Source organism: Cystoisospora suis (assembly GCF_002600585.1).
Source record: "Cystoisospora suis strain Wien I chromosome Unknown contig_542, whole genome shotgun sequence".
Lineage (NCBI taxonomy): Eukaryota > Apicomplexa > Conoidasida > Eucoccidiorida > Sarcocystidae > Cystoisospora > Cystoisospora suis.
Genome location: NW_027153343.1, coordinates 64593 through 79407, shown reverse-complemented (window position 1 = coordinate 79407; position 14815 = coordinate 64593). Strand labels below are relative to the sequence as shown.

General features: G+C 53.0%; 1 protein-coding gene across 1 annotated transcript; it reads right to left on the bottom strand.

Moving 5' to 3' along the window:
• Nucleotides 1–8909: 8909 nt before the first annotated feature.
• CSUI_001371 (acid phosphatase) lies at nucleotides 8910–13550 on the bottom strand. Its single transcript, XM_068061577.1, has 4 exons — nucleotides 12356–13550; nucleotides 11743–12050; nucleotides 11015–11233; nucleotides 8910–10323 (listed from the first exon to the last, which is right to left on the bottom strand). Exons 1-4 carry the CDS (start codon nucleotides 13053–13055, stop codon nucleotides 10144–10146), a joined length of 1407 nt encoding a protein of 468 aa, XP_067926454.1. The 5' UTR covers nucleotides 13056–13550; the 3' UTR covers nucleotides 8910–10143.
• Between the last annotated feature and the right edge of the window lie 1265 nt (nucleotides 13551–14815).

Here is a 14815-nt window from a genome sequence, read left to right as displayed (position 1 = left end):
GTGAAAAGCACGACACGAAGTGCGAACCTAGACCAGACCCGGAGCTGGAGTCGTCTGCTTTCAAGAAGGGCAGCTTGGTAGGCCGCCCGATGCAGTCGACCATACTTATCTGTGCTGCAGCTCCACCAGTCCTGTTGCCCCTTCAATGCAGGTGGGAATCAAGAATATGGACCTGAAGCTGACCAGGGCCTTCTCATGAGACTTAGCCACTATCAGAAGACTGCCTTGTCCAACAGGTGAACACTTGCCTGGCCGGCGGCGTGTATACCAGCGTTTTTGGTCCTAGGTTTATCGGGTGGTGGGGAAGGGAGTGGCTGCGCTCCGGAGAATTCACCGGGGTAGGTGTGACCCGTAGCACTTTACAGGAGGACCGGACTGGTTCTGTAGGACGCACGTTCTGGCGCGGGGCCACGTGAAGAACACCTGTTATTTCGAGAAGCATATCTCTGCAGTCCTAGACTGTGCGCAGAAAAGAGGTGGCGGTTTGATGTACCTTCCCACTATAGTAGGCAGAGGCCGTGTCTCGTAATGGAAGTGATTCCTGCGAGCTCATATATCTCCCCATTTGTGTATCACCGGAGCCGTTAGCCGTGCGCGTGCTGTGTCCTTGTTTCTGCTCAGGCCTTACCTGCGGCGAAGGCATACGAAGCACCGGGCCTCGGTATCGAGGACTGGAGGGGCTTCTGCATCACTTTCTTTGAGAGAGGGGACGCACTCACCGAAACGTCCGTTGTGCACGTAGAGAAGCCACGCCAGTGCACGCACGTCTCCACGGGTAATAGCACTGGTACGTTCGTTTCTGGGTAGTAGTGCGGGACCCGGCGTTCTCTGTCTTGTTGGTGGCGGCGGATATCGTATCGGTTTGAGGAGTGTCGTAAGGAGGAAGACATGGACGGGGCCTGCGACGCCAGCATCGCACAACCCGCAGGTACGGACTAATTGCCCAACAGTAACTGGTAGCAGAACGAATACAGGTTAGCTGCGAAACTGGGGACACCAGTACAGATTTGGGTCGCGGTAGGCAATGTGTTTCCTTGCAGTGTGAGAGGTTGGCTGTCCCGGGCATCTTCGCCATGGCTGACCATTCCCGGTGCCTCGATCCCTACCACGTGGAAGGGGGAGACCTTAGGTCTCAGCTGCCGACGCTTCAATCACTGTCATCCCGCCTGCAATCCCTTCTTTTTTTCGTTGCCCGAGTCACTTCACCCGGCGACTGTCAGAAGCCGGGAGGGCAGAGCGCGGCACCGCCTGCCACACGCTGAGTATGCGTCGTAGGCCGCCGCCACTGCAACCCTCCCGCTGACAGAGCAGAACGTCGGCTGCCGGTACCTCGATGGAAGGGACACATGCAAGCCAAAAGAGGGACAAAAGTGCGCTGGCCGTAGTGATAGGTTGTGTGGGACACACGGCCAGGTCCTGAGAAGTGGGGGCAACGTGGTATACGCTGTGCAGATTACGAGGCGGAGACGAAGGCCCCGACCTGCGTCTCTGTCTGAACTTTATGGCAGCGACATCACTCCGTTCTCTCGCACGTAGGACACAGAGTCGTGAGGGTATGTTTGATACTCACTCCTGTCTCGCTATATTGGATGATATCGTCTAGTTACAATACAGAATGTCGCTAGTTTAGAGGTCTGTTACCTTCACGAAGTCACAGGTGAAGTCGATGCTGGAGTGCGCCGGAGACGACCGCTCGGGAGAGTATTCGGATTTCGAGCTACTCTTCACAAACGGTGCAACGATGCCCGGCAGGACAGTAAACTGGGGAAATTTCCACCACCCGAAGGGTGTTGGCACAGAGACAGGCGGACGTACGTTGCTGTAACTCTCGAACGCCGGTGAACATTCAAAGGAACAACGGGAGGCAGGGCGGGAGAGGAGGCGGGAGTCGGGCGCGTGAAGACAGGGTGCAGCAAGGCATTTCAACATGTTGCTCAGACCGGTGCCTCTCGGCGGATCGCACTCCGCTCAAGATGGCGCGCGAGCGCCGCTCCACGGCAGCCCAGCTGAGTCGCCTGGCGCTGTTGCCTTAGTGCGACTCTGTTACGCGGCCCCTGGCTTGCAGCCTGCGTGTGCCTTCGCCCACAAGCCACCCTACTGCGTAAGCGTAACGAAAGAAACTAGTGGGCTTTTTGATGTTCGGGCAACCGGTAAGCGCATGCCGGTTGAAAGGACGCAGAGCTGGTCCCTTGGGCGATAGATCATTCGACGGCCAGTCGAAGGAGCGCTCACGCGAAGAATTGGTTCGAGAACAGCTCTCGCTGGCGAAAGGCCAGCAAGCGTATCAGAGGGCGCCGTGTGACCTCTGTATGTGCGTAGGAGCAAAGGCGAGGAAGGGACTGCCGGGCACATCGCTGGCAAGCCACGCCGTGACCCAGAAGACGAGCCGCCAGGGGGTGTGGTGTGCCTCCGTCTGTCAAAGGGCACCGGCGTTCTTAAGTATCTGAATGCAGGCGAATGCGTGGGTGTGTCGCTCGTGGTTCGTGGCAGTTACTGCCACGAGGCTGACTCCTGCATCCCCTGTGCCCCCCGTGTTATGGTGAGTGGCACAAGATCTTGTGGGACGGGTAATGCTACCCCGCACGGCATCAACTTCATGAATACCCCGGCTTTTCTTTCAGACCGTCGTTGCAGGTACCGGGATTCTTTTGGAAAGCTGTTCGCTTAGCAAGGAAGGGGCGGTAGGAGGGGTGAGATAGAGACGCAGACATTAGGCTACTACTAAGACAGATTATGATATATGAGACAATTCTTGTCGGCGGCAGTTGTTAGTTTGTCCGGCCCTCACCAGCTTCGCTTGTCCCCTCGTGACCGCTTCCGTTGATGCATCAAGGGAGTAAGATGTCAGTAAGGAGAGGTGTTCCAACCCCTTAGTTGTTCCAACCCCTTAGTTGTTGACAACCTAGAGGTTCAATCGGCATGCATGACCCGATGGACAGATACTAGCTCAAAATCCCCCAGTAGAGACAGGCAGGAAAGCAAAGCTCAAGTTGAAAAAGACAGGAATTCGAGGAACTGCCTACCTTTTCTTCCTCCCGATGGCTGCCTGCGTTTCGAACAAAGTTTTCACCCTGCGACAGTGTGAATTTACACCGTGCACGCCCCTGCAGGTTGGGGTAGCTCCGACCATAATGACAGCAAGATGCGTGCCGGATGCTAGCCTATCAGAGGAAGTGCCTGGCCACGCCAGCAAAGGTGGAAAAGAACAACTTAGAGAGGACGGTAAGACAGAAACGCTAACGTTACGAAAGCCACCGCGGTGACACGGAAGGGAAGGCGAGGGACAACGAGGAACACCTCCAGTAGTATCGTAGTAATGGTAAATGTGCTACTGAATACGATACAACACGCCGTCAATCTCTGCAGTCAGTCAACCGAGTTGTTGGGCGTTGTCCTGGGTTCCGATTTCTCCTGGGACACCCTCTCTTCATCCTCTTCTCCCCCATTATAGGATGTCGTTTTCGCCCCAGACATCTTCGTCGTACCACAGAGCGATCTACGCTCTCTTCTGTGCACCTGGTCTAGCCCTGAGCTCTACTCACACCCCAGCGGTTGACAGGTATACGGAGGGAGCCATCCTTCGGCTCCGGCGAGTATCGTCAGTTATTCAAGAAAGGTATGTCCCATTATTTCGGAGTGAACAAACGCCCTCCACACCAGCTCGATTTTTTCTGACAGTGTAGCTGCCTCACCACTACACACCGTTCTCCGTCTTCGGCAACCCGCCTCAACGCCGTTCGGCGCCAGCCTACTGTCGCGCCGGCCGCTGACCCACCGACACCACACCGTCTCTTCCAGGTTTTTGTCCGGGACCGCTCTGGTTCCGTTGCTGATGTATCTTTGTGGCTAAGAGAAAGCACATACAAGCTTTCCATGTCCCGCTGGCTTCTACGGTAGCAATCGTGGACCGGCTACGCCAAGTACCTCCAGTCCGGATGCTTCTGGTTCAGCATCGGTAGTCGCGACATTGCGGTGATCCGGTGCCCAAGGCGTTTGCACACAGTGCGTGGCACTGCCAAACCGTCACCTCGTGGTCATTCGGGGGAGTTGTTTCTGGTCGAAATGATGCCACTTTCGCTCCCAATTCTCCTGTTCCCCTCTACGCTTCAGGACGGCGATCGTTGCGGGGGCGCACACTTGAAGAAACCGCAACTTAAAGCTGAGTGTACCAGCTGATCTGCCGAAGCTTGCTGCCCCGAGGACTGTACGGTCTGGCTTGCAGACCCAGCGACAGCACCGCCTCCGTGACAGCAAGGCGGGCAGGCCCCCTCTGCAGAGACGCGCACGTCAGTAGACACGCGTGGGGTTGCCTGTCCTGTCCGGTCCGAGCTCGCCACACAGAGAGCAGCGAAGAGCGGAGACGAGAGATCGCAGGCGCGAGGAATTAATCAGCTCCTGACAACCTGCGGAGGAGGCGCAAAGCGATGCAACATTTCCCCCGGCTGATTCCTCTATGAGATCCAGGTGCGTCTACTCTGCTTTGGATGCTGCCGCCGGGAGTGAGCTCATATCAATGCCCACGACGGTTCTTCTGGCGCTCTTGCTGACCGCCAGTCGCGTAGCTCCGGTACCGCCTGTCCACTGTCCGATCTGCGTGTGGGTGTCCCCACGACCGAGGTAAGACTGGAGGCACGTATCCTTTGCGCCGGTCTGATTGCTGCTGCTTTCTTGAGGGACAGAGCGGACATGGCGGTGCGTGTAGCGCCCGCCATCCTTGGTCGGCACGAAACAGGGAGGTTCAGGCGTGCTGGTTGCGTGTGCCGTTGTGTAGAGCTAGGGCAGAAGCACGCGTAGACGGACCGGACAAGAAAAGGGCAAATGACGACTTCTCGTGGAGTGCGGATCCCGCCAGCAGTAGTCGTCGCCACTCGTTGACGAGTGTCTCGTCCTCGCGCAACGCAGCGGCTTCGATTCGTCGTTCTCCTGCAGCCAGCTCAACCGCTCGCCGTCTTGCCGACCAGGGCCGGACAGAAGGGGGAAGTGGGGACGCTGGAGGGCCGAGGAGTCCCTCAGCCGCTGGACCGGAGCGACCCCGTCGCAGGCGCCGGGTGTCCGCGCGCGCGGAAGTACTTCCCAGACTCCCGCGAGGCCAGCGTGGTAGAAGGGGACCGCGCGCGAGACCAGAGGGGGCCGGGCACGGAAGCAGAGCTACAACTGAATCCAGTTCTGCTCGGCTTTCTCCAGCGGCGGTGTGGCAGCTGGTTTTCGGGGCTCAGGCGGCTGCTCTGGAAATGCCGGCGATGTGCCTGCCGTGCAGAACTGCTGAAGCGATGACAGAAGCGGCTGCGGCAGTGCGGCAGCGTCGAATAGAAACTGAACAGGGCTACACAAGACTCATTGCGGACCTAGAGCGCCAGCACGCCGTCCTCACGGCACCGGGCCCGGGGCCTCCGTCTCAGCGACAAGCTCTGGCAGTGAGTGCGTATCAAGGACTTACTAGGGCGAGGGAGGAAGCCGCCCGACGCCTCCGAGGCTTTCGTGAGGAGGAGGGTGCGCTACGGCGGCAGCTTATGTGGATAGCAGGGCAGCGAAGCGCTCAAGCAGAACAAGAAGCCGTAGCACTCCGAGAAAGTCTGGCAGCGGAGCAGTTACAGAGAGCCTACCGCAGCGGCGTGGAAGCCGGTCGCCTTCATCTGGCCGTTCAGAGAGCAAGGCAGCAACTTGCTGCAGCGGAGGCGGCAAGAGCAGAACGCGAAGAAGCACTCGGTCGCCCTCAGCAAGAGGGTGTCCGAGAAAGGGATTTGCGAAGGATTCTGCAAGAGCGAGAGGAACGATTGTTGTACCCCCGCCGGCAGCGACGAGGGCCTCCTTGATATTTTCGCCGGAGGAAGTCGAGGCGGCTGTAACTGCGCCAGTACAAGTGAAAAGCGGGACACGAAGTGCGCATTAATACCAGACGCGGAGTTGGAGTCGTCTGCTTTCAAGAAGGGTAGCTCGGTCTCCTCCTCAACACGGTCAACCACATATCTGTGCCGCAGCTGCACCAGTCCCGTCGCGCGTTCAGTTCGGATGGAAATCGAGCATATCAAGCATATCGGCCCGATTCTGTCCAGGGCTGTTTAATGGGAGTTAGACACAAAAGGAGGACTGGGCCCCAACAAGCGAACACTTTCTCGGTCAGCGCGAATACAGGTGTTGCCCACCCTGGGTCAGCCGGGTGGCAACGAGGGGAGTGGCTGCGGTCCGAGAACTCGACGAGCCGGAAGCTAGCCGTCCGCTTTACAGAAGAAGGACCGGACGGTTTTCCTGTTAGACGCAGGACCTGGTGGGGGGCCAAGTGCAGGATGGTTCGTGCTGGACGAGCATTTGCCTGGAGTTGTTCGACTTTGTGCGGAAACCAGTGAACGGGTGAGTGTACCTTCCCACCGTATCAAGTCTTGAGCCCTGAGCCAGCTGGTTCCTGCCACGTCGAAGTTTTCCGTCTGCACTTGCCTAGGAGAGCGGCGGTGACAGCGATGTTGGGAACTTAACTGCAATTCTCTTGCGATATGTGCATCGACGGAGCCGGGCGGCTACGGCGTCGGTTCCGTTTTCCGTTTCCGTGGTAAGTCTTCGTCTTCCACCAGGCTTTACTTGCACCAGCCGGATTCGACGCGAGGACTGGCAGAGTCTTTTTTTGTCGCTTTCCTGGGGCCCTGTCGGCGCTAACTCGAACGCCGGGACCGCGCCCGGCAATGCTAGGCCACTGTTCGCACACCTACAGGGAAAATGACACCCCAGCACATTATCTGGTAGGGATTAGTGTTCGGGTTTGGGGCTCTCCGCCGTGTCCTGGACTATCGAGCTCCTATCTGTTCAGGCAGTGCCGAGAGGGGGCGGACACGGACTGGACATTCCCGACCTGAGCAACGCACAGCGTGCAGGTAGGGAACGGTAGTTCGACAGCAACCGGTAACAGAGCGGCGACAGATGAGTGAAGAATTTGGGACCTCGAGTGCAGGTGGCACATAATTCGAAACGTATTTTTGGCAGGTGGGAGAGAGTTGGTATCCTGAGTGCCTGAGTCTTTCGACCACTCCGATCTTTCGCAAAGCCCGATCACTCTCAAGAGGACGAGAGAGACGTGCAGGTCCCAGATACCGATGATACCACGGACGTGATTTATGTCCCTCCTTTTCTTCTTCTGTGAGCTACTCTGGCTCCCGGGGACTGTCAGAAGCCGGAACAGCAGGCACAGCACTGCCAGCCAAACGCCAGACGTCTGCAGTAGCCTGCTACCGCTGCAACCGTCCCGCTGGCAGGGCAACGAACGCTACACCTGTTACCCGGGCGGCGACGTAGCGACACGTGAGAGCCGGAGGAGACAAAATTGTAGAACGTGTAGCGATAGTTTGGGGGAACACACGAACCGGACGAGGCAGGCGGCGGCCTCGAAGGATTTGCTGTACAGAGTGTGAGGCGGAGACTGAGGGCGAGTGGAGGTGTCCGCGGTGAGCAGATGTAGTCGCCACTTCTTCAGAGCTCCGGCGCCGGGCTGTTTGTGACGACCTACATCGTGGTTGCTTTCTCACTTCTCGGGTATCTCCAGTCCGACGCCGCTGACAGCGGCAGGACTTTGCTCGCACGGACGTAGAACAGGTGCTCGGAGTGTGTGTCTGGAGGATACGCGACGCCGCCGCAAGTCTTTGGCGCACTTGTGTGCTCACGGAACAAGATCTGGTCTGCGTGAAGGTTTGTCAGAGTTCCGTACAACTGAAGGCAGAGGGGAAGTCGGAGATGAGCGCCGGAAACCAGTGGTGGGGAAGTACGCGATCCGGGACGGCGCTTCACATTAAAGTGTCACAATGCTAGGAGGACAGGTAAACTGGGCAGATTCCATTCACCCAGCGGGGGCAGACACAGAGACACGCGCACATGGGTTGGTGTATATGGTGTATATCCTGAACGCCAGCCAACATTCAAAGGAATGACGGGACGCCAAGGAGAGAGGAAGCGCGATGTCAGAGCCCTGAGACCGGGGCGCAGCAGGGCAATCCAACTCGCTACGTCGTCGCTGTCCTTAGCGAACCGCGTGGACTGTATTCGAGTTCGAGCGGGAGAGCCACGTCACGCCAGCTAAGCTGATGCACTTGGCGCTGTTGCACGCCTTAGGTCAGCTCGGGCCGGCGGCCTGTAGATGATGCAGCGTAGGTGCGTGTCTCGCCGCTAGCCAACTTACTTCATACACGTAGGAATCAAACTGGTCTGGCTTCTTCTGTCCGCCCCGGGAGACGCCTGTTCGCTTTGAAGAGAGCGTGTTACGTGCGCGGAGGACAAGTGGACGGCCAGTCATACGGGCTCGGCTCCTGAACTTCTGACTGGCAAACGGCCAGCAGGCGTTTCGGACTCTACATGTGTAACCCCTGTGTGCAGTGGGTGCAAAAGCGAAGACAGCACTGCCGGAAACCGCAATCGCTAGGGAAACTGCGTTCTTGGCAAGGCATGCCAAGCCTCGGAAGATGCGTCGCCAAACGGAGTATGGTGTCTTCGACTGTCCACGGTCGCCGCCGCTCCGCAAGTGTCCGGATGCATCCAGATGCATGGGTATGAGCGCCAGAAGATCCGTTAGAGCGAGGTGCCTTAACCGATCCGCGATATAACGCTCCACAATGTTTCTTTCGGGCACTTGTTGCAAAATTGTTTCGAAAGCTCGTTTGCTAAGCAAGGAAACAAGATTGGTGCACTAAGACGAAGAGAAAGACACCTTCCAACGGGACTTCGTACGTGTGTGTCACTTTAGTGTCGTTGTGGCCTGCACTTCAGTTAGCTTATTCGGACCATCAGCATGGTTCGCTCCCGCGTGCCGTTTTCCCCGAGGAGACGCCTCACGGAGGATTCAAGCATAAATGCATGGAGAAGTGTTTAAACCCTGTCGTTATTGACTGCTCGACAAGAGAGTCAGTTGACATGGACACCCACCCCAGAGACAAGCCCAGTAAAGGAAAGATATTCCCTCAAAAAACGAACAGAAAAGACAGACTAAAAAAAAGAAAAGCTTTAGTCAAAGATGGTATTTTTCAAAAACAACACAAATCATTTTGAAAAATGCCATCTTTCCTTGCTTCCTTCCCTTTCCTCCCCCTCGACGGCAATTCCCTTCTCGTCTCCGGTAGACTCCTCGTCGCTATCCTCCAACACGTGCCATCCGTGAGTACATCTACACGCATGCAGACACGTGTTTATACACTGTACACTCCTCCTGTACGTGTCATGTTCCTGTTGACGAAGATGATGCTAGTCATCGGTGCCTCCTGCTTGTCTGCCGCCTACTGGGGGGAGGAGACCACCCTGGCTCGCCATGCCAGAAGAACGGACAATGACAAACTTTAAGAGGACGTGAGGTTAATGTTAAAAAATCAACGTCAGGGAGGTCATCGGGAAGGCAAGTCCATCAAGGAAGACGAACAACACCAACACCACCAACACAGCAGTCAAACTACTGATAAGACTTCTCATCAAGAACGATAAAACTACGTGGGACATGTATTCCTATATGGATGGATAAAAAGAATAATCAGATCAATCAGGTGTAGCTATCTGTCTATTTCATATCTTATTCTATTCTATTTTCTCGAGTAAAGAAAACAGAAACAGCCAGCCAGTCTATATCGTCTGAAGTCAGGAGGTTGGTTTGCCATATCCCTATCCTTCTTTCACCCCTTCTTGCTTAGTTCCTCAACAACACCTCCTTCCTCTTCCTTGTCTTCGTATGATCCTCCTCCTACTTCATGATGAATACCCGCAGGATTACTAGAACCGTTTAGATGTAAATAGAAGATATGTAATACTATTAGAACACAACCTACGCCTTTTCCCTTTTCTCCTGACTTCAAGCCATCTTCATCACTCAAATCAATGAAGACCCGTTTTCTTCTTGTCTAACTCTCTCCCTCCTTCTCTTCTCACTCACTCAAACTCCCTCTCTACATCCAGTCTGATCTATCTACACTCCATAAGTAAGAGAAGTATCGACATGTCACCGCTGACTCCCTCTGTTCATTATTCCCTTCGTTGTCTCCACCTCCCAACAAGAGTAACAACAGACAGACTGCCGTCCTGTTCTTCTCATCTTTCCTCTTTCTCTTTAATTCATTCTTTCTCGCTGTTGGTCGATGTCCGATGGTTATTACTATTCTCATTACTATTTTACAAAAGAAACACATTTCATTTCATATAGCGAGACACGCCACTTGCAACGGAGAGAGTCAAGAAGAAGGTAGCGATACACAGGCCTATTGTCCCTACTACACGAACAAACACATCACGTCCAGGCATCTTCCCCATCGCTGGGACTGGCCAGTACTTCACTTCCGGCAGTTGAGTGACAAAGTTGAAGGCATCAATCTGTAAAAAAAGAAAGGAGAAACAAGGGAAGGATAAATAGAACAGAAACTGCTTTCTATATCGTGATTCTCACATAGATCTGTGCTCCTCAAAGGGATGAGTCAAATGCAGGAAATAAGCATATACATATGTGCATACACCAAAGAAAACCGGCACATACTCATATACCTACATATACATAGAGATATATATATATACATACGTACACAGATATGTATGTAACACTCCCAAGGTGATAAAACGACCACACCGACATGAAAAAAGGGTGTCTCTTTCTCAGGTGACAGGTCTGAAGGCACAACAGGATGGTCGACACTACAAAGCCATTCCTATGAAATCAAAGTCAAGGAGGAGGACGGATACATACATCGGATATATTGATATATAGTCTATCAGCGCCAGTAGTCAAAGCTTCGTCAGTATCAGAAGCAATCCACTCTGTCTCTCTCCTATTTATCCTGTCCGTCAATCCGTCCTTAACATAATTCCCTCCTTTGATATATATGTTCATACGCAGATATGCATGCATCGAGTCAGCATGGCGATCGCGAATTCCACAAGAAGGAAAGACTGAAGACGTAAGGTTCAAACGAATGAAAGATAGTTAGATAGGTACATACGTGAGAGAACACATAGCAAAGAACATTACATAGATATTGGGCGGTGTCCTGTACATGCTATGAAAACTTACTGATTTTCTTTCCGGCCGCTTCTTCAAGGGTTGTGTATGAGTGAAGAGAACCTCTCCAGTGGAACCCCCAATCAATTTCGTTACTAAGCCATCAGCCGTCAGCTCAAAGAGACAGAAACCAGGCTGTCCTGAGTAAAAGAGACTTCCTGAATGCTTCACAATAGCCGAACCTGCTCCAAAGGATCCAGCGCCGCAAGATACATGGCTGACATCTTTCTCCTGTACACAAGGTGTACATACACAACACCAAGAGAGAAAACAACCGAACAATAATACGAACCATGGATGCATAGAAAAAGAAATAGGAGTCAGTATTGCTGGGAGAAAGACAGGATAACATAACTCGAAAAGAACACAACTAGCGGATACATCTAAAAACATGTAGTGAGATATGCGTCGATCCATAGAAGAAAGATGACACGCGATACATCGGGAGAGGTCCTATTGTCTCTCTTGTTTCTCTACCTCTCTCTGCGAGATGCGGATGTCTGGTCGGTATGAGAGAATCAACTAACGATATGAAGTTGCCTCTTTCTTTATGTGACAGTGCCGCTATAAGGGATATCTATATGAAAAGCCTGAGATGAGTTGTTTTATCTTCCGTCCTTCTAACGTGAGATTGTCAATCATAGGAACTAGGAAGACGAAGAAGAAAAAGATGAACGGACAGACGCACACACACACAAGCGAAGAAGAGGAGAGAGAAAATACAAGAAAGAGAGACTTACAGAGATCACCTCAAGGTTGAAGTCGTAACCCGAGATGTAAGCATCAATGTTTGCCTTCTTGAGAAGTGGTTCAAGATAGTATTGAAGCATTGAATCCCCCTTCGATGAGCCACTAGAATAGACTGGACGATCGGCAACAACAATGATGTAGTCCAAGATCTTCGGAGCAAGATCAAGTGTCTTCTCTAGATCAGCCCAGGCCTTGCTTGTGACATTCGAGAAAGGGAATGAAGACGAAAGCACCCAGGTATCAATGAAGATCATTCCTACACTCATGTCCTTGTGGCCTGAGTTGATGAATGCACCTCCTATAAACAACGGACAAAAAGACAGAGAAGTGCACTGGAGAGAGAGGAGGAGAAGTGGATATACACTTGCAACAAGTTGTCGACTTCAACTGTCTTCCTTCAACAACCTAGGGCCGGATCCCTCAAGATAACACTAAGAGCAGTTTACGTTCTCCTGAAACGGCAAACTGTTATGAGAGACACACATTTCCGGAGCTCTTCTATGTATCTTACTTCTACATCTGTATCTTCCATGTACTTTTTCCTGTCTACAACAGTGAATGATAGCAAGACGCTCACTCATGCTGAAAGAGTAGACAACTTACCAGTGTTGGCAGGGAAGTGCATGAGATAATGATACCACCAGTTGGGAAGAGTCCACTTCGGGAACTCCTTCTTTTCTTGCACAGCCTCTTCCACGACAGTAGCGTTTGCTGCTACCTCTCCGTTTGGAGCAGCAGCGGTAGTGTTGACAGGAAGCTTGTCAGAGTTGACAGCATAGGTCAGCTCTGTTCGAAGAGCCTGTGCGGTGTAATTAGCACTCCAATCTTCACCACCAAGGACAGTGAAGAATGGCATCTTAAGGGAGCCTTTCGCATCACCGTAGACATCCTCGTAAAGTGTCTTCCATTTGGGGTCATCAAGTCCGGTAACTCCTCCAGCAAAGTTTGAACCAGGTGAGGCAATGAAGCTGATATGATCTGTACTTGCAACTTTCTTCAAAGTGTCTGCTACCATTTGAGAGCTACTTGACTCAAAACCCCAGTTCCCCAACGCGGCAAATTTCAGCTGTGCAGACGCTGGGTGTGTGGCAACAAGGAAAACAGCAAGACAACATCCCACAAGCGAAACAAATGAGATTCTCGATCTCTTTCTGACTTGGATGCGAGAAGACATCATCTCTGAGGGGACAGCACCAGCGGCAGCATCAGCAGACGACGACGCGCAAAACGGCCCACTCGGGACATCGGCTGCTGCCGACGAGACCGACGATGGACGGCTATTCCGCACAGGAAAGCGCGCCATCTTTCGTTGCGTCTGGAAAAAGGAGGTTGGAAAAAGAAAGACCAAAAAAGAAAGTAAAGGAATGCCAGACGGTGATGGCCGAGAAAAGACTCCACACCAACTAGAGTCAGCCAGCGACACGACAAGGAAGCAAGCGCCAGCGCGCAGCACGGAGGGATGGACGCCGCCAATCGTTGTTGGACAGCTGCAATAAGAAGTTGATGTTGTCTGTTATCGTCTTGGTTCCTCACATTCACTCACACTGCCTGAATAGATGTGTAGAATTCCAAAGATTTCTGTAAAAAGGCGCTCACGACAAAAAAAGAGAAAAGAGTGTGCCACAAACAGCCAAGAGAAAGAAATGAAAACGCTTAGGACACAGCGTGTTGTAGAAAGCGAGCGAGCCGGTGACAGCAACGCTTGCCCGACGATTCCTACTTCTGCGCTCTCGCGCAAGCAAGCCTGCGTTGCATCCTTGAGCTTCCGGCAGCAACCTGGTGGTGGTGGGTGTAGTAGTAGTAGTTGTTGTTGTAATAGTAATTGCTGTAGCCGTAGCTGTCGTACCAGCGGTCGGTCTTTCAGGGCGCAGTGGGACGACGGAAGGTCGGTGTACCCCTAGCCGTCCAGCCGGTGGGAAGGGAGACTACCTGAAATCACACGACGACGACGACGAACTCTAGGCAGCGATAGCTAACTTGGACGGTATCGATAATGACGCTGAATCACCGTTGCAGAAATCAGGCAAGACACCCAGCACAACACAAGATTCTTGCCTGTCAACATTCAATATGGTGTGTGGGTAAAGCGGAATTCTTGTTAGCGGCGTATCGATTTGGACGATTCGCCTTATAGAAGTCAGCTCTGCGAAAAAAAGAAAACGACTGAAGACGCACATCGCGATACTTAACCTTCTTGTCGTTTCGAACATCTTTTTCTTCGCACATCTCCTGAATTGTCTTTCCGCAGCTTCGTTCACTCTAGTCTAAGGAGCTTGCCACTGCGGGCTGAACCAAAATATACCTAAAAGAAATTCCGCGCCGACTTGTTTGGTGCGTGAAAAAAACGTACCGCTAGGCACCGGCAGGATTTTGTGTTGCTTGTGATCCGTCTTCGTGCCTCAGCTTCACTTTTACAGCACGCCAACACAGGAAGGCGCCACGCGCATGGAAGGGGCACTCAGTGTCTTCTTACTGGTAGCACAGAGGAATATGCTGCAAGTTTGTCTGTCTTCTAACGAAGTTGTACATTGGCACGGCAGGAGCCGACCTGTCGATTGCCATTTCCATCGTGCGTCCGTTGGCCTCCGAACGAAGGACATGTTTGTTCCGTGGAATACTTCGTTGCGGTGGCCTTCAGCGCCGTCACATCACACGGACGCACTCATTTCAAGCATCATGATGCCGGCTCGTGAGAATGTCCCCCACCGGGACTTCTGAACGAGGTGATGGCAATTAAACGCTGATGCAAAGGATCCGGACTGTGAACCAGTTGCACCTCATTTCTTTTTCAAGGCCACGGCGGAACAACAGTGCTGCGATGATTGTCGTGCCGGTCACTCGTCTTTTCGAGCTCGCACGTTCATCTCTACAATTGAAAGCTAGAAGTGTTCTTGGCAGGTAATTCCGGGTACCTTATAACCTCGAGCCGTTTCCCGAATGCAACGTAGGTGTGCGTAATAGATCCCAGGTTCCAAAAAGAAACTGCCGTGTTGATTTACATCTGAAATCCCCTTACAAATTCACATATCAGACGGTGTTCAGACTGTAACGCCCGCGCTTTGA

Excerpts from the sequence above, each read along its gene's own strand:
- CSUI_001371 (XM_068061577.1), bottom strand. The coding sequence starts at position 13,055 with ATGGCGCGCTTTCCTGTGCGGAATAGCCGTCCATCGTCGGTCTCGTCG. Across the intron at positions 11,234-11,742 it reads TCAACCTTGAGGTGATCTCT|GAGAAAGATGTCAGCCATGT; the intron begins GTAAGTCTCTCT and ends CCTTGTGTACAG. Across the intron at positions 10,324-11,014 it reads AGCGGCCGGAAAGAAAATCA|ATTGATGCCTTCAACTTTGT; the intron begins GTAAGTTTTCAT and ends CTTTTTTTACAG.